The sequence below is a fragment of the Oncorhynchus gorbuscha genome, linkage group LG07 (genome assembly GCF_021184085.1).
Source record: "Oncorhynchus gorbuscha isolate QuinsamMale2020 ecotype Even-year linkage group LG07, OgorEven_v1.0, whole genome shotgun sequence".
NCBI classification, from domain to species: Eukaryota; Metazoa; Chordata; class Actinopteri; order Salmoniformes; family Salmonidae; genus Oncorhynchus; species Oncorhynchus gorbuscha.
In genome coordinates this window covers 26,351,081-26,368,838 of record NC_060179.1, presented here as the reverse complement: position 1 = coordinate 26,368,838, position 17,758 = coordinate 26,351,081, and the positions used below count along the sequence as shown (strand labels likewise).

Here is a 17,758-nt window from a genome sequence, read left to right as displayed (position 1 = left end):
CAAATACCCTGCTTTGCTGCCATTACCCCACCTTATTAATTGTGGTTTATTTTCCTGTTTTCTGTCCCAGGTATCTGTTCAACGAGCACATTAAATTGGGCCCTGACATAGTGAACAACACCTTCTACAAGGAGCAGTTTGACTCGGTGGAACAGTGTTTCAAAGTCATCGGCTTTACCCTGGAGGTACATACACTGTAGTGCATTGGGTTCATCGCTGATTCCTAAAGCAAAGAAAACCAACCTCCTGCCCAAAGGTTACCGACATAACCGTTCTCAGTTAAAGCCTGGAGAAAAAAAAGTATTCACGTGCAATGAAATTTGCAAATGACCATGAAACAGTTCCAGGAAAAGAGGCCCATTCTGGTTGAACGGTCAAGAGAATGATTTCCAGTGTTGATATAGGCTGTCATATGAGCCAGTGTGGACTGTGGCATGATGCCTTGTACAGTTTGCAATTAGCAACATGGACACTGATGAAGCCCAAGGAAGTGCCGTAAATAACTGATTGCCTCTGGGTTCCACAAGTCAATAGTACATTATAATCACTATAATCGCTAACCACTCTGCTAGTACGGCTACCTCTCATTCTCCTGTCTACCTTGCACATAAAGACAGGGTGCATCGAAAGTGCATCTCTGATTTGGATGAAATGGATTCTTATTTCATTTCATTAGGATCCCCATTAGCCGACGCCTATGGCGATAGCTAGTCTTACTGAGGTCCGGCACAAGACGGAGAAGACATTACAGACCAAATACTTTAGAATTTACAAACACTTCTAAACATTTTTTTAATACAAAAAAATAAAAACATTAACGTGTGTGTGTGTGTGTGTGTGTGTGTGTGTGTGTGTGTGTGTGTGTGTGTGTGTGTGTGTGTGTGTGTGTGTGTGTGTGTGTGTGTGTGTGTGTGTGTGTGTGTGTGTGTGTGTGTGTGTGTGTGTGTGTGTGTGTGTGTTACACATACATGTCAGTACATACACACAAACAAGTAGTTCACATTGGGGGAGAGGTGTTTTACACGGTGCTAGCTGTTGGATAGCAGCTCCCCATCAAGAGAGAGCAGAGTTATCACGAGCTTGTCGGTGTCATGTCAGTCTGAGTATAGTGACATTAGGACACGGCATGTGACAGTGATGCCAAAGCCATCAAACAGACTTGTGTTTGTGTGATGTAGGAATTCTGTCAGATTGTAGGCTACCAAGCCCCAAGGCTATTAACTAGGTAGTTCCAATAGAACCACTGAATCTATGAAAAAGCCTTCAGATGAAATCTCCAAATGATTATTCCATGACTTTGTATCAAAGTATGAATGTGTTATATTCTGAACAATAAGGTCAAGTCTAATCACACATTTTGAACCCTTAGGAGCTGGGCAGTGTGTACAGTACTCTGGCTGCTATCCTGAACTCAGGCGACATTGAGTTTACCTCCGTGGCCTCCGAGCACCAAACCGACAAAAGCAACATCTCCAACATAGCAGTTCTGGAGAATGGTGAGACACAGACGCACAGTGCAGCACCTGGTGTGATGTAAAGCAAACATGACCATCACCTCTTTCCCCGCTAATGCCCATTACCTCTCCAGAGAGGCCAGCCTGGCGTGAACGCTGGAGACATAAAGCACTACAGTATCCCAGGCCTGTTTACATGCAGTCCCTTTAAATTCAGCTTGACACGCCTGACATGGGGACTAGGTTGTGTTTGATGATTTTAATTTAATTTATGAGAACCCTTTTGAATAACACTCTTTGGTTCCAGGTATAACCGTTTTGGTTCCAGGTAGAACCCTTTTTTGGGTTCCATGTAAAAACCCTTTGCACAGAGGGTTCTACATGAAACTCAAAAAGGGTTCACCTATGGGGACAGCCGAATAACCCGTTTGGAAGCATTTATTTTCTAAGACTGTGGTCCAGCATCTGTATCATGGTGTGAGAGCCAGTTATCGTATTTTACCAGCTGCAGTTTGAAGAAGTGTTATCTCGTTTTGATAACTATGAATGTGCGTGTCTGTGTCAGTGTGGCTGCATTCATGTCTGTGTGTATGTTGAGATTTGTGTCCTTGTTGATGTGGCGTGTCATGTATGGTTTTGTTTTGCTGAATGCGCGCATGTGGGATATCTGCATCTTTTTTAATAGGTCCTCTTTTTGTGTTTGACTATGTCTGGTTTATGTGTAAAGGACGTGTACAGGATATCTCTCTGAATGTGTACATTTTCATCATGCTTGCATACACATACAGTATATCGTCCCAACAATGTCCTCCCTGCTGACTGTCTACCCACACCGCATGTCTATATCCATGTTCATGTGCATTTTATCTGTGTTGTCGCTGCAAATCTACATGCAAACGTCAATACCGCAGGGCCGTTTCTATGGTGACAGCATCCAGTAGCTATACATTCTTTCCATCCCTGGGTTTCTCCCCACAGCGGCGTCGCTGCTGTGTATCCGTCCAGACGAGCTCCAGGAGGCCCTGACGTCCCACTGCGTAGTGGCCCGGGGCGAGACCATCGTCAGGCCCAACACGGTGGACAAGGCCACGGAGGTGAGGGATGCCATGGGCAAGGCCTTATACGGCAGACTCTTCAGCTGGATCGTCAACCGCATCAACACCCTGCTCCGACCCGACACACACCTAGGGTAAGAGAGCGCGCGTGTGTGTGTGCGTGTGTGAGTGCGTGTGTGAGTGTGTGAGTGAGTGTGTGCGTGCGGATGCCCTGAAAATGAACATTAGCCTCACTAGTAGGCGCTAATTGTAACGACTGTCATCATTATAAAACCTTCCTGATCTGTCTCTCTCCTACCTCATCCTCTCTAATACTCTTCCTTAATACCTAATCATTTCTGATCTCCCCCTGACAGAGAGGATGACAAGGGCCTGAACATTGGCATCCTGGACATCTTTGGCTTTGAGAACTTCAAGAGGAACTCGTTTGAGCAGCTCTGCATCAACATCGCCAACGAACAGATCCAGTTCTACTTCAACCAACACATATTCGCCTGGGAGCAGGTAGCCCATTCCTCCTTGTCGCTAACACAGTCGTCTCTCTCGGAAATAGTATGAATACTCATCTGAGTGTGCCTATGCCTCCAGGGAAGCATTGCAAAGCACTTTTCACCTTTGGATACGACTTGATTTCCATGTGAATGGTGATAACGCATCGTCGTTTGTCCACCTGGCTCTTTAACAGAGTGCGTAAGGGTGAAATATCCTTCCGCTTGTATTTACGATGGGGAAAGGATGACAATTCCCCAGCCGTGGTCTCTGGGGTGCGCTTTTGCCTCGGGCAGAGAATGGTTTGCTCATGTTAAATGCTTTAGTCTAACCCCATAGAGAGGTTCCATAAATCATTGCAAAGGAGGGTCAATTAGGAGTTAAAGACAGTCAGTGTAGGACGCACCAGGGCATAAGTCTGGCATAAGGCCCCGATATACAGATGTACTGTATGTACAGAACGCAAGGCTTTTTCTACCGTGCTAAGTGTACAATATATTTGTCTGGACTGTCCTGCCTAAATTCTGCACAGTAAGACATCTGTAGAACAACGTATATCTCCTCAGAACCATCATACCAGTATTGTAACGTCAGGCTCTTGATAGACTACATCCTTCCTGAAGAGAGTAAGGATATTTACTTGTTTTTATCAGACAAACAATAAGAGTAAAGCCCAGAGGAACAAGCTCTTCTGATGCTTGTCCGTGTCCCTCTGGAAAGCTTTGTTTTGTTTCCTCAGGATGTTATTCCAGCAGCGTTGTCCTACTGTCCTGAGAAGAGGTTGCAGATTCAGAATGACTTTACCTGAGGCTAATGCTGTGTTCTGTTCCAGATATTAGATGCCTTGTGTGCATGCGTGAGCGTGTTTGTCTGTGCGTCTGTACCCATTGTGAACACGGGTACATAAAAGTAGAGCAGGGAAGCATCGACAAAAATCCATATTGCGATAAATTGCCTGGATTGATGCCATAACGATAAACAGAACGATATGTTTGTGCACCACAGTTTTTTTATTGTCTTTTACTACTACTAGTAGTTTGATGGTTGTCCCATTAACAATCACCCATATTAGCAAACTTATTTCATTTAAAGTTTCACATTTTCTCTAGTTAAAGGCTACTTATCATAATGAACCTGCGATAAGTGAGCGGTATGGTCGATGTCGATGTCGTCCCAGCTCTACCTAAAAGCTTTGACGTTGAATTTCAATTTTGTGCTTCACCTCTAGAGAGACATATACTGTATGTTCTGTGATGTTTCTGACTCATAGTTGGGCCTTGACTTTATCAAGTGAGCCAAACATGAAGAACTAAACTAAACCTACCCAGGGTGATGTTATCTGTCAGATATGGTTTTGCTTTCATTCAAAACCAGCTTCACCGTTCCAATGGAAATCTTTCTGTCCCTTACCCTGTCCTATAGGACGAGTACCTGAATGAGGATGTGGACGCCAGGGTGATTGAGTATGAGGACAACCGTCCTCTCCTGGACCTGTTTCTGCAGAAGCCCATGGGCATGCTGTCACTGCTGGACGAGGAGAGCCGTTTTCCCCAAGCCACCGACCAAACCCTTGTAGGCAAGTCCCCACAGAGTCCTCACTCAGTCCTCGTGTAGCTACTAAGATCTAATCCCAAATGCCTCAGGGCAGTGATCGGTGTCCTGGTTAAGTGTCCAACGTGGCCCCATTTTCATCATGGCTCCCCAATGGGTGTTCTGGCACAAACTGGTTGTCGTGCATTACCCAGGTCTCTGCTTCACATTGGTGGTGGTTGAGGTGAGCTCCCTCCAATACTATGTAAAGCGCTTTGGGTGTCTAGAAAAGCGCCATATAAGTCTAAGAAATGATTATTCATATTATCATTATTATTAGGACGTGTACACCAGTTTTATCCTGTTAGCTAAGCCACTCCCCCACTCAAGTCATGAATTATTCAGTAGGTTCATTTAGGAGGACCTAAAAGTAGTTTAAACATTGCTTTTTAAATAATTAGCAGCCTTGCGAGTATGTTATGTGTATGCATTCTTGTTTATTCTGTCATTCAATTATGTGTGCATGCTTAGCCATCCAGCTTGGACTGCTAGTTAATTAACCTGTGAACTTTGTCCATTGTAGAAAAGTTTGAAGACAATCTGAAATCCAAAAACTTTTGGAGACCAAAAAGGGTGGACCTTGGCTTTGGAATTCATCACTATGCTGGAAAGGTTATAAGGCCTCCTGTCTAATACATCAAATATATGTTTTAGGTCAAATATTTAGAGTTGGCAATAATAATGAAGAAAAAAAGACAGGATATGGGGAAACCCCAACCCGAAATGTGAATAACAGTAGCAGGTGTAATAAGCTGAGTTTGCTGTAAAACCGTGTTTGTGCATACAGGTCTTCTTACCCCCTCTGTTGATCGTGTTTAGGTGATCTACAACGCTGCAGGCTTCCTCTCTAAGAACAGAGATACACTACCGGCAGATATTGTTCTTCTACTGAGGTCGTCAGAAAATCAGCTGATTCGCAAACTGGTCACCCACCCGCTCACCAAAACAGGTAAACACACATGGTCTAATAGCAACTCTGTCTTTTAGCACAATCAACTAACCTATGTTTTCATAATTATTGAGGTAGTCTCTCAAATTGGCAGTTTTCTTGTCAAGCAAGGCATTGATTTTATTCCCATCTGACTCTCTCCTTACTTGCCTTGTGGTGATTATTCAAATATTATATCGTAACAACCTCAATATTTATAAGAAATGAATGCCGATGTAAACAAATGTGTTTATTGGTCTAAATTGAAATGCTAAATGCCAAAGAACCAAAGAAAACCGGTCCATGTCACTTGTTTCAGTGCGGCCTGTTGTTGTTGGAGGCAGGGCTTTTGTTGTGACAAGCTGGTCTTTGCAGCGTGAGTACCCTTCATAGGCAGAGGACGAGGCCAACTGAGCTCAAATCCAATCAGCAATCCCATAATCACTCTTTAATATACCCCTGAAGCTGTTTTATTGAGCTACGGCAACCTCTCCTCCCCCTTTGTACTGTCATCCCTACTGCCCTCACGAAAGCGATGACATGCTAGCACGCTACTGGAGAGATTAGCAGAGAGCCAGTCCACTTCTCTATAGCTGTGTGCTATTGAAATAGCATCGGCCTATAGCTCTACACCTGACATTATCTAATAATTCTGTCTATGTTTGTTGATGAATTTGCATGGCTGATGTTGCATCACTAATTTTGATTTTCAGATTGCCTTCTTTTGCTAACTTGGAATTTTCCCTCTTTAGAGTAACTTGCTCTATGGGGTCAAGCTTGTTTCATTTATTTCTCCCACATATTCCCTCCACCTTCTTCCATTTTAGTACAACTTGATTTGGTTGTATCTAAATGTCCACTGGCATGTCTAACTACTGCCTTTTTGTTTTTCCGTGAAGGCGCTGATTGCCAGTTATCGCACTAACTCTTTCCTCTTTTGAAAGTGGGGTGTAGCATGTCCATTTGTTCTCAACTTCTCTCCCGCTATCTCTCTATCCTCTAGGTAATTTGGCCCACACAAAGGGTAAAGGAATGAACACACTCATGAGCATGCCTCGCACCCCAGCACACCCTCACCGCACCATGAACTTTGCCAAGGTAAGATTTTCCATTGTACACACTCAAACAGAGTTTATAGTTCTGTCGCATTGCCTTTCTTGCTTCCCTTTTCCAATACAGTAACGCTAAGTGTCCTCATTGTAATTCCATATCAAAAATCTTTGGGAAAATAATGCTGTCTTTTTTTCCAGTCTCGCTTTCTCTTTCAGATAAACTAACCATGTGTGTCCTCTCTGACTCTCCCCTGTCTCTCTCTCTCTCTCTCTCTCTCTCTCTCTCTCTCTCCCCTGTCTCTCTCTGCTTTTATCCTTGTAAAGATGGGAGTGCTTAAGTTATTCAGTTCTAGTATGTCACTCTGTGAGGTAATGGCAATCTCTCTGTCTATGTTGTATCTATGTTGTATCTGTGTTGTGTGGCAAACCATCTACCCACCCCTAGGAAATATTAAGACTAGTCGTTTTACATTTGTTTTTCTTCGTGGCTCGTCCAATTCCTATCCTTTCGTATTTCCCTTTCAATAGATGAGAGTGAGAATCTATTAAGTTTGGCTGCAAAAGCAGAGTCTTTTTGATATTCCTTAGAACCTCAGAGTGAATTGATTGTCTGATTAGATGTTAAAGGAGAGGCTTTCATGTGCGTATGACTGGTAATTTGGATCTTTTCTCATTTACCTTGCTTTAATGGGGTTATTTCTGTTTATGACACCACGCCTCATGGTATCGACTAGTTTTGAGGATGTGCCCTTCACACACTAGTAAGAGATTGAAGTCATAACATTATCAACTTAAAGTTGTTTGTTGTATTTCTGCATAACAACCTAAAGTTACCCCGAGAACGTACCTTCCCCACGAAAAGGGCACAACCCTTTACTTTCCAGTACCCCATACTAATCTGATTGGTAGGGGAAGAGGAAAATTGCATTTTTTTAAGTCACAATTCCCACTTTGTCAAACCAATTTGTATACCTGAGGGCCATCGGCAGAGGCTAAACCAGGCAATTAACTGTCTTTGATGAGTACATGCATGTATTTCCATTCATCTGCATATTTGACATTTCTGCCTAAGAAAGCACATCAGAGACTCCTCCTGTAGTCATGAGAGTGAAAGTGTAATTTTAGAAATGTTTTAGACTCATGGTGTAAAGGTGTGTTTTGTCAGTGCTGTTGCTTTTTAGTGAGCAATGTAACTCATGTGCAATGTTTCAAGGTTCGTATTTGGCGGTGTCCCAGATTAGCATATCTTTGCATTTATACTATGCGCTCTCCTTATTACTCTGCTATTGAGAACATTGTTGGAAATTCTCAGAGGGCGTTTTATGGAATAAGAAAAATCCCACAGATTTTCAAGTGTCTGGATTTTTTTTAAATGTCAGTTTCACCAATGATCATAAGCAGGAAAATAGCTAGTTCCTCTGTGGTAAAATCCTTATAATCCATGCCATATCTAGCAATGCCAGTTGAAACAAACTGACTTAACACATACATTCTCTTATGATCAAGTGGTCACTGTCCTTTGTCACAAACGTCTAATTTCGCACCTCTGAAGTCAATACTCAGCATTAAACATTTAAAACAAGTTGTCATTATGCAAACTTGATTCCTAACTTGGCTCGTGTTTGTTTACGCTTCCTTCCTCTTTATGCATCTCTTGCAGCCTTCTTCTCGGAAATTAACTCTCACCCCAGAAAAAAAACACAAGCCTTTCTTGCTTCTCGATCACACAGTACATATTCAAACGGTGATTGGTGATTTTCTAAATTTTGTGATTTTCACACAACAACAAAAATGAGAGACAATTCCATGAAAAAATATGATACACAGATGATTGGGGTAATAAGGCTTCTGAATGTTGATACCCATTTTAGGCTGTTGCCTATTTGTTATTCACATGACAGTATTTTGGGGTTCAGAGCCCTCATCTAACACATCATTGCTTTTCATGTTAATTACACATTGATGAATAACTTCCAATCCATAATGATTTCATACTCGTACCGTTCAGTCAATGAGAAAGAAAACGTAATATTCTACAACATCTTTTAGGGCCAGTTTTCCCTAGACTGAGATATTAAGCCTTGGTTTTAACATCAATCTCAATGGAGAATCTCCAACGACATGGCGTTTAAGTCCAAGACTGAAATTGATCAGTGTCCGGGAAACTGGCCCATAGTATTTTACACTATATATAATACATATAATACTGTTTTTTTCTCAATATTCACTGATATAACTCAACAAATACACCTACCATCAATCAACCTGTGGCGAATCCTTTTTGATAAACTCTGTGTTTTGTGTGTCCAGGGTGATACTGGAACTGGAGAGACCACCCACCATCCTAGAGAGTCCACCAACATGAGAACACAGACAGTAGCTTCCTACTTCAGAGTAAGAATGTCTCACTTGATCACTTCCTACATTACTGAGTGGATAGATTATCCCCAACCCTGGTAGTATAGCTCTGAATGGTAGTACAGCTCTGTTGATGAACTGACTGGTAGTACAGCACATTTGCGTACTGTGACATGTAATGTGTACCTATTTATCTCCTTGGCGTTGTACCAGTACCCCTGGACAATTTGATTATAAATACTGGTTTACACGGGAAAAGAAAGCAACTAAATATGTCTTCTCATACAGGAATTCAAGAATAGGCATTTTCGTCTTATTCAGGTCTTTACCTGGACACTAGTTTTGATTGGATGCTTTAGGTAAACTACTCACTTCCTGCCTCTTCATTCACCAGTATTCCCTAATGGACCTGCTATCCAAGATGGTGGCGGGACAGCCCCACTTTGTGCGCTGCATCAAGCCCAACAATGACCGGCAGGCCAGTAAGTTTGACCGGGAGAAGGTGCTGGTGCAGCTGCGTTACACAGGTGTCCTGGAGACAGCTAAGATCCGCCGGCAGGGCTACTCTCACCGCATCCTCTACGCCAACTTTGTCAACAGGTTGGTGATCCTAATCATAGAAAAGACTCCATAGGCTCCCACTTATTGCTTGTGAATGACTAGAAGAATAGACAACTCATTTGGAAGGTTTTAGGCTAATAGTGTGCAGGAATGGTTTGGTAAGTCTAGTATTGGTTGTTGCAGGTACTACATACTAGCTTTCCATGCGCACAAAGAGCCAGATTCGAGCCCAGAGACTTGTGCAGCTATATTGGAAAAAGCCAAACTGGAAAATTGGGTCCTGGGCAAAACGAAAGTAAGGTCACATTCATGGAGTATTTTGTAGTCAAATGTAAATGATTAGACAAATCTCATGGAGAGTATGACTGAGTCTACACCCTTCGATTGTGTTTCGATGTGGTGTCTCAGGTATTTCTGAAGTACTACCATGTGGAGACCCTAAACCTGATGGTGAGGCAGACCATAGACCGCATCGTTCTGGTCCAGGCCTACGTCCGGGGCTGGCTGGGGGCCAAACGTTACCGCAAAATACTGGAGAAGAGAGCACAGAGCGCTGTGGCCATACAATCAGGTCAATACGTGGTCACTTTGACCTCATGACCATAGTGGAACCAAAACTGTCCCAGTTCCTTTTAAACGTGTGCAAATACTGTTAACGTCATTATTATCATAAACAATAGTTCATATCTGTATGTTAATGATTTGTCTCTAATATATCGTCCACCAGCGTACAGAGGACATAAAGTACGGAGGAGATGTGCTGATGATAAATTAAGCAAAGCCAAGTTTGAGACCTTCATCACCCAGTTACAGGCTGGTGAGGAGACGATTTTGTTTTCTAAGATCGGTTTGCTCGTGTTCAGAGGAATACGTGGTACGTTTAGTGTAGCTTCAACTTGTACCCTCCTATTCTGCAGTTTTCCGAGGACACCTCGCCAAGAGGAAGTACAAGGAGTTGGTGGAGGAAAAAAATAAAGCAGCAGCCAAGATTCAGGCCCATTACAGGGGACACCGGGAGAGGAAGAGTTTCAAAAAGAAAAGGTAAGGACAACCATGTCGATGGACCTGCACTACGCAAAAACATAGTCACAGTCAAATGTAGGACAGTAGATCCAGAACTCTTTAAAGAAAAGGTAAGGACAACCATGTCGATGGACCTGCACTACGCAAAAACATAGTCACAGTCAAATGTAGGACAGTAGATACAGAACTTTTTAAGCATTGTGAAGTTGATGTTTTATTTAGTATACATTTTATATTTAAGCACTAAGGCCCAAGGTGGTGTGGTATATGGTCAATATACCATAGATATGGGCTGTTCTTATGCACAACGTATATTGGCCATATACCACAAACCCCCAATGTGCCTTAATGCTATAATAAACTGGTTACCAACGTAATTAGAACATTAAAAAGTATTTTTTTTGTCATATCCGTGGTATATTGTCTGATATACCACTGCTTTCAACAAATCAGCATTCAGGGCTTCGAACCACCCAATTCATAATTGGTATTTCAGTATTTATTAGGATCTCCATTAGCTGCTGACAAGACAGGAACAACTCTTCATATCAACGTATATGTGGAGTATACCACCTATAGTTGTTCCAGATCATAAACATGTGACATTGAGTTTGATTCTGTTCAGAGAAAAATCAACTGCATTCTCTTTAGGGAGGCCATTGAGAAAGACAGGATAGAGAAAGAGAGGATCGAAGCTGCCAAACTGGAGGAGGAAGAGATGGCCAAATCTGCCGTGGTCCTCCAGAGTAATTACAGAGGCTATAAGGAGAGAAAGAAACTCAGGGAGCGCCACAAGACACTGTCCGGAGATGATTTGAGACTAAGGTCACCCTCACCTGTGGAGTTGGAGTCTGCTATTGTCGAGGAGGATGAAGAGGAGGAGCAGGAGTTTGCAGTGGAAAAGGAAGAGGAGAATGGGTTGACCGAAGTTGCGGAGGAGGAGGAAGAGGATGAAGACACGGCCAAGGCGGAAGAGGACGACGACGATGAGCACACTGAAGTGGGTGAAGAGCTGGTGGATGAGGAAGACACAGAAATTGACGAGCAACAGAATGCAGAGCGAGCAGAAGGGGAGGAGGTTAACCCGGAACAGGAAGCTAAGGCAGCTACAGTTCTCCAGAGCAACTTCAGGGGCCACAAAGAGAGGAAGAGGCTGGTTGAAGAAGGCAAGATCCCAGCAAGGAAACAGAGAGTTATGAGCCCAACTGAAGATGAGACCGCAAAGGTAGAAGGTATGTCAAAACCAGAAGCAATGTCAAAGGTTCCAGAGACAGCAGCCGTGTCTGCAGGAATGGAAGAGAAGGGGGAAGTAGATGAGGTCAAGGCAGCAACGGTCATCCAAAGTAACTTCCGTGGCCACAAGGAGCGCAAACGCCTGCAGGAGGAAGGAAAAATCCCCAAGAAAAAGAAGGCGAAAGAGGCCAAAGAACAACCCAAACAAGAACTAGTCCAGCCACAGGAGCCAACGCTAGAACCCCAACCAGAGCCGTCCACCGCAAGCCAGTCGGAGCCAGACGAGGAAAAAGCTGCCACCGTTCTGCAGAGCAATTTCAGAGGACACCGGGATAGAAAGAAATTCAAGGAGGAGAGAGAACGGGTCAAAAGGAGCAAGGAGGAACCCATGGTTGAGGAACAGGAGGAAGGATTGAAGGTTGAGGACAGGGTTGTGGACCTCACCGATGTAGAGCTGGTTCGCATAGAGGAGACAGAGTCTCAGGGAGGGGATAGGTATGACGAGGAGCAGGCAGCGGTGAAGATCCAGAGCCAGTTCAGGGGCTACAAGGACAGGAAGAACCTGAAGGCCACAGCCCAGAGAGATACGGAGGAGCTGGAGGTCTTTTCTAAAGAGGTAATCTAGTACTAATCCACTATAACCCACTTGATACGTCTGCCAACAGCTTTTCTTGGGGTTCTGAACCCCTAACCTTTTGATTATATGTATCAATTGTCCATTGTCTATGCAACAGGTCACAACGTCTTCCCAGAACTACATGAGCCTCCAGCAGAAGCTGAACGAGATCATCCTGGCCCACCAGATAAACCCAGCCAATAACGGCATGTTTGTCAAAGGGCAGGCAGTCAATGGCTTTGCCGCCAACCATCAGCAATCAGGTAAGTCTGACTTGTGTGAAAACCACAAGACATTGTACATAGCAAAGACACAACAAATGTACTGTTGAGTACAGACATGGATGAAATCCAATACATTTGAGAATAATTAAATCTAAATATTGTAGACTGGTTTTATACAAAAACCAACTGGAAGTACTAATGGTGATCCCGAGTCACTCTGGCAGTGTTGCGTATCATTTCCTGTCTGAAAAAGCAAACCCTTCTATTCTGGTCTATCCATCATTCCGGTGGGCTCCTGGCTCGTCTGCTTGGTCAAACAGCTCCAAGACTATCCCTCGCAGACAGAGAGCTGAATAGAGTTCACTGACACTCATTGAAATAAGACAGAGAGCTGAATAGAGTTCACTGACACTCATTGAAATAAGACAGAGAGCTGAATAGAGTTCACTGACACTCATTGAAATAAGACAGGGTGCACTTGCAAATAGCCTTTACTTCCATAACCAACTCCTTCTTCATTTGTAAAGAGAACTTGTGACCAGTGTTTCTTTGAGTGTCAGGTTGGCCCTATAAGACCACACAATATGGCAAACGCATTTCAAGTATTTACATTTTTCGAAGCAGCTTTCTCAATGTGTGAAGTGCACAGATATTATCGCGTTTTTTTATGTATTGTGTCATTTCCCCCTTTTTGTGAAATCATTCTCCTTATTTCAGGTGCTACTTTCAGCCTGTGCTCAGTCATCCCTGCCTCAGGTGTGAAACAAGATGGGGAAAAGAAGGCACAGCTTTTGTTATGTCTCCGCTTCGCACTAGCTGATGATTTTATCAGCGGACAAAGCTCTGTTTTCTCTCTCATTAAGGCTAGATTGTATCTTTAAAAAACCTGGGGATGTCAAGTGCCAAAACCGGAAAGCGGTTCTCGACGCGATGCGTCATCAGAAAATGAATTTGATTCCCACCTGTGATATGTGCAATTGCTTTGAAAGGATGAGCAAGGGAGCTGGCAGAGTGAAAGTTCAGCATCTCAGTGCTTGGTGTGTCAAATCCGTCTGGCAGCTGAAATGTTATTATCATCATAAGTTTACCAGGTGTCGGGAAGAAATATAATTATTGTGTCATCCATGATTAGTTTTATTGGTGTCATGGGTGACTTTCTCATATTGGATTGTGAGAGCCTAGAATATGGGGACTATGTGTGGCTGCTTGCAGTGCTGTGTCTAAGTATAAAGCGGCAGCTCAACACAATAGGTAACCTGGTATCAGATCTGCATTTTCTGAATGTGAGATATACGCTATATTAGTACAATAACAACTCACCACAACAATACAATCCAAAATGCAATCTCTTGAGATGCCTGCTATGTGTGCCCTTTACAAGGTGTTCTTAACAGCAACACATTGCCTGAGGAGCAGAATTCATTTCCAGAGACATTATATCCTCCAAAATGTCTTTGATTTGATCCAATAATAAGCTGTCCTCATACCTCGCTACATTTCAATTAAAATACTAATTTTTATATGCAGAAAGAAAGTTGGGGACATTTCTTAGAATGCCAATCATATTTCACTTCATGGAAAAGGTCATTAAATGCTAATCACGTTTCATAAGGCACCGCTGTGGCAATTACAACAACCATTAATATGGGGATTTCAAATGAGCTTTTCTCCTTTGAGCAATACAGAATCACTGACGACCTTTAAATAGACAGGTTCAATAATATGACAAACTATGCCAACCCATGCATGAAATACAGCCTTTACCTTACATACTGCATCCATATGCACACATACACATGTTATTCAATAGATTACTGAGACCTATAGGTCATCATAATATGGAACACAGTAGAGGCTGCTGAGGGGAGCACAGCTCATAATCATTTATGGAACAGAGTGTATGGAATGGCACCTGGAAACCATGTGTTCACCCCCAATAGCCTCTCCAGTGATCATACGCCCAGTCATAAAGCCTCTTAAGTAAGTCTTTAGAAAAACAGGGTCTAACATAACGGCCTAAGTCAATTTTACATACAGCTCTTTAGGCCAAATATCAGTCTCAAGTAGGCTACATAGCATCCAAACCCTAAGCCCATGAGGTTAGTTTAACTGAATAATGTAGGCTTACGATTTTTGGGGACATTTAAGTTTGTAAAATACCTAAAATTCTCAAAACTTAAAGTCCTACTCCAGTCTCCTTTTCAGCTCATTTATCACCTGATTTGCTTAACAAAATATCCATCTCAATAGGTAGTCCAGGTGTCTCATGAAACAAGTGGGCAGGTGGACCTTTCCTCTTTTGTTCTCCATTGTTCCTCTATTGTTCATCAGTAGTGAGGTTGGCGATGACATTACAAATTACCATCAAACGAACTCCTTGAATGCCCTTCTTTTTGAAGTTTGCAGTTTGCAGTTGTGTAAAACTTCTTTTTTTACAGTTTAATGTGTGTACTTTACCATATTTATACTTAGGATAATGATTTTTAACAATAAAAGTTACAAAATCTTTAAGTCTTTGGTAGAATAGAATCTCCTGAAGCCACCATTATTAAAACGCCCTCCCATTTCAAAATTATTTCCAGGTAATATTCTCTTCAGGTATTGCTACAATTGTAGCAATGTTTGTCCTCTCGGAAGCTATGTTTAAAGGCAGTGATGGAAATATTAGAGCGTGCAGAATAGTGCAGAATAGTGTGAAGTGGAGTAGAGTTAACCAACAGGGAGTCATTGTGTGTTCTCGCTGCCCTCAAGGGGTCAATCGCCTCCTCATGCTAGTCTTTTGGAAGCCATTTTCTCAAGCATAACATGAAAAAACTGTTTTCACTCAGTTCCTGTGTAAAACAAACCCACAAGGACACAAAATGTCTCTGTTTATTACATAGCACTCTTTTAAAAATGATGAACCAGGGATTTGTCAAGTCACAATAATGAAAAATACTGTAGATAAAAATTAATAACCTGGATAACAATACACCTATGTCTACTTTCTCTAGCTACTTGGAAATCAAAGTACTTTTTGTTGTTGTGATGTTTCAGTCGATCTGAAAGTGTGTCGGACGCCTCGCAGAACCCAGCAGCCAAAGACGCTCAACACCCCTGAGGACTCTACGTACTACAACCTCATCCATGTGAGTCTGACTCCATCCATACAGTCACCTTCTCTGTCACCTTTACAGCACTGTAATAATTGCATTTTTATCTATGGGCATTCGCACTACATTATTGATGTGGCCATTTTTCTCCAAGAGTGATTAAGACACAAGATCAAAGGGAATGTAACAATCTCTGTTGTTAGAAGTTTTCCAACCTTAAAGTTTTCCATTAATGTAGTTTTGCCAAGGTCTGTCCATGACAACTTCAAGTGCTCCGATGGAAAGCAGGAAAGCATATTACAAAACCGTACAAGGCTCTCAACTGGTATAGATTCAACTTGAATCCTATTGGGTGTGCTATTAACCTCTCTGGGATATTCGGGATGGTAGCGTCCCACCAACAGCCAGTGAAAGTGCAGGGTGCCAAATTCAAAACAACAGAAATCCCATAATTAAAATTCCTCAAACATACAAGTATTTCACATCATTTTAAAGATGAACTGGTTGTAAATCCAGCCACAGTGTCTGATTTCAAAAAGGCTTTACGACGAAAGCACACCAAACGATTATGTTAGGTCAGTACCTAGTCACAGAAAAACACAGCCATTTTTCCAGCCAAAGAGTTGAGTCACAAAAAGCAGAAATAGAGAAAATGAATCACTAACCTTTGTTGATCTTCATCAGATGACACTCATAGGAGTTCATGTTACACAATACATGTATGTTTTGTTCGATAAAGTTCATATTTATATCCAAAAATCTCAGTTTACATTGGCTCGTTATGTTCAGTAGTTCCAAAACATCCAGTGATTTTTCAGAGAGCCACATCAATTTACAGAAATACTCATAATAAACATTGCTAAAAGATACAAGTGTTATGCATGGAATTTTAGATCCACTTCTCCCTAATGCAACTGCTGTGTCAGATTTTTAAAAATCTTTACCGAAAAAGCACAACATGCAATAATCTGACACAGCGCTAAGACAACAAAGCAAGCCATACAGATATCTGCCATTTTGTGGAGTCAACAAAGTCAGAAATAGCATTATAAATATTAACTTACCTTTGATGATCTTCATCAGAATGCACCCCCAGGAATCCCAGTTCCACTATAAATGTTTGAATTGTTCAATAAAGTCCATCATTTATGTCCAAATACCTCCTTTTTGTTCGCGCGTTTAGCCCAGTAATCCAAATTCATGAGGCGCGAGCAGACAAAAAGTAAATAAGTTCAGTTTACAGTCCGCAGAAACATGTCAAACGATGTATAGAATCAATCTTTAGGGTGTTTTTATCATAAATCTTCAAAAAAATTCCAACCGGAGAATTCCTTTGTCTTCAGAAATGCAATGGAACGCAAGCTAACTCTCACGTGAACGTGCGTGGTCAGCTCATGGCACTCTGGCAGACCTCTGACTCGTTCAGCTCCCATTCCCCCCATCAAACAACGTTCTAAAGACTGTTGACTTCTAGTGGAAGCCTTAGGAAGTGCAATATGACCCCATAGACACTGTATCATGGATAGGCAAAGAGTTGAAAACTACAAACCTCAGATTTCCCACTTCCTGGTTGGATTTTTTCTCAGGTTTTTGCCTGCCATATGAGCTCTGTTATACTAACAGATATCATTCAAACATTTTTAGAAACTTCAGTGTTTTCTATCCAAATCTACTAACTATATGCATATTCTTTTAGGACTGAGTAGCAGGCAGTTTACTCTGGGCACCTTTTTATCCAAGCTACTCAATACAGCCCCCTGTCCCAAAGAAGTTACGCCTTGATGCACTCCATTATGTGTTATATTGTTGAAATATTTCTGTCTAATAATTTCAGTATGCACTAGAAAGGCACAAAGTAGGGGCTGGAGAGTCCCTGCAGGTTTGTTCCAACCTCATCCCTTCAGCTTCAACTGATCTCAAGCTAGCTGATCTTAATTGTTAGTCAACCAAAAGATCGATTGACTACTGGACTAATCACCTGCCGGCTTTAAGTTCTACGTTTTTACATAGTCTCGAAGGCTATATTGGAGGCTATACATCTTGTAAGTAGGCTATAGAGCTAAACATATTCACAGATTTGAAT

At 42.2% G+C, this 17,758-nt stretch overlaps 1 protein-coding gene across 6 annotated transcripts in view; it reads left to right on the top strand.

Annotated features, from left to right (window-relative positions):
• Positions 1 to 17,758, top strand: part of myo3a (myosin IIIA) — an 83,667-nt gene that overhangs the window by 58,561 nt on the left and 7,348 nt on the right. For 4 of the 6 annotated variants that reach the window (XM_046355972.1, XM_046355970.1, XM_046355975.1 and 1 more), the window contains 19 exons: positions 71 to 185; positions 1,370 to 1,496; positions 2,433 to 2,643; positions 2,866 to 3,013; positions 4,421 to 4,574; positions 5,112 to 5,200; positions 5,408 to 5,537; positions 6,520 to 6,614; positions 6,893 to 6,937; positions 8,229 to 8,312; positions 8,879 to 8,962; positions 9,321 to 9,526; positions 9,671 to 9,782; positions 9,896 to 10,058; positions 10,215 to 10,304; positions 10,405 to 10,528; positions 11,162 to 12,359; positions 12,478 to 12,622; positions 15,620 to 15,711. In XM_046355972.1, the coding sequence (XP_046211928.1) occupies positions 71 to 185; positions 1,370 to 1,496; positions 2,433 to 2,643; positions 2,866 to 3,013; positions 4,421 to 4,574; positions 5,112 to 5,200; positions 5,408 to 5,537; positions 6,520 to 6,614; positions 6,893 to 6,937; positions 8,229 to 8,312; positions 8,879 to 8,962; positions 9,321 to 9,526; positions 9,671 to 9,782; positions 9,896 to 10,058; positions 10,215 to 10,304; positions 10,405 to 10,528; positions 11,162 to 12,359; positions 12,478 to 12,622; positions 15,620 to 15,711 (3,412 nt within the window). The remainder of the gene's footprint in view (positions 1 to 70; positions 186 to 1,369; positions 1,497 to 2,432; positions 2,644 to 2,865; positions 3,014 to 4,420; positions 4,575 to 5,111; positions 5,201 to 5,407; positions 5,538 to 6,519; positions 6,615 to 6,892; positions 6,938 to 8,228; positions 8,313 to 8,878; positions 8,963 to 9,320; positions 9,527 to 9,670; positions 9,783 to 9,895; positions 10,059 to 10,214; positions 10,305 to 10,404; positions 10,529 to 11,161; positions 12,360 to 12,477; positions 12,623 to 15,619; positions 15,712 to 17,758) is intronic. The other 2 variants (XM_046355974.1, XM_046355976.1) reach the window with 2 other exon arrangements.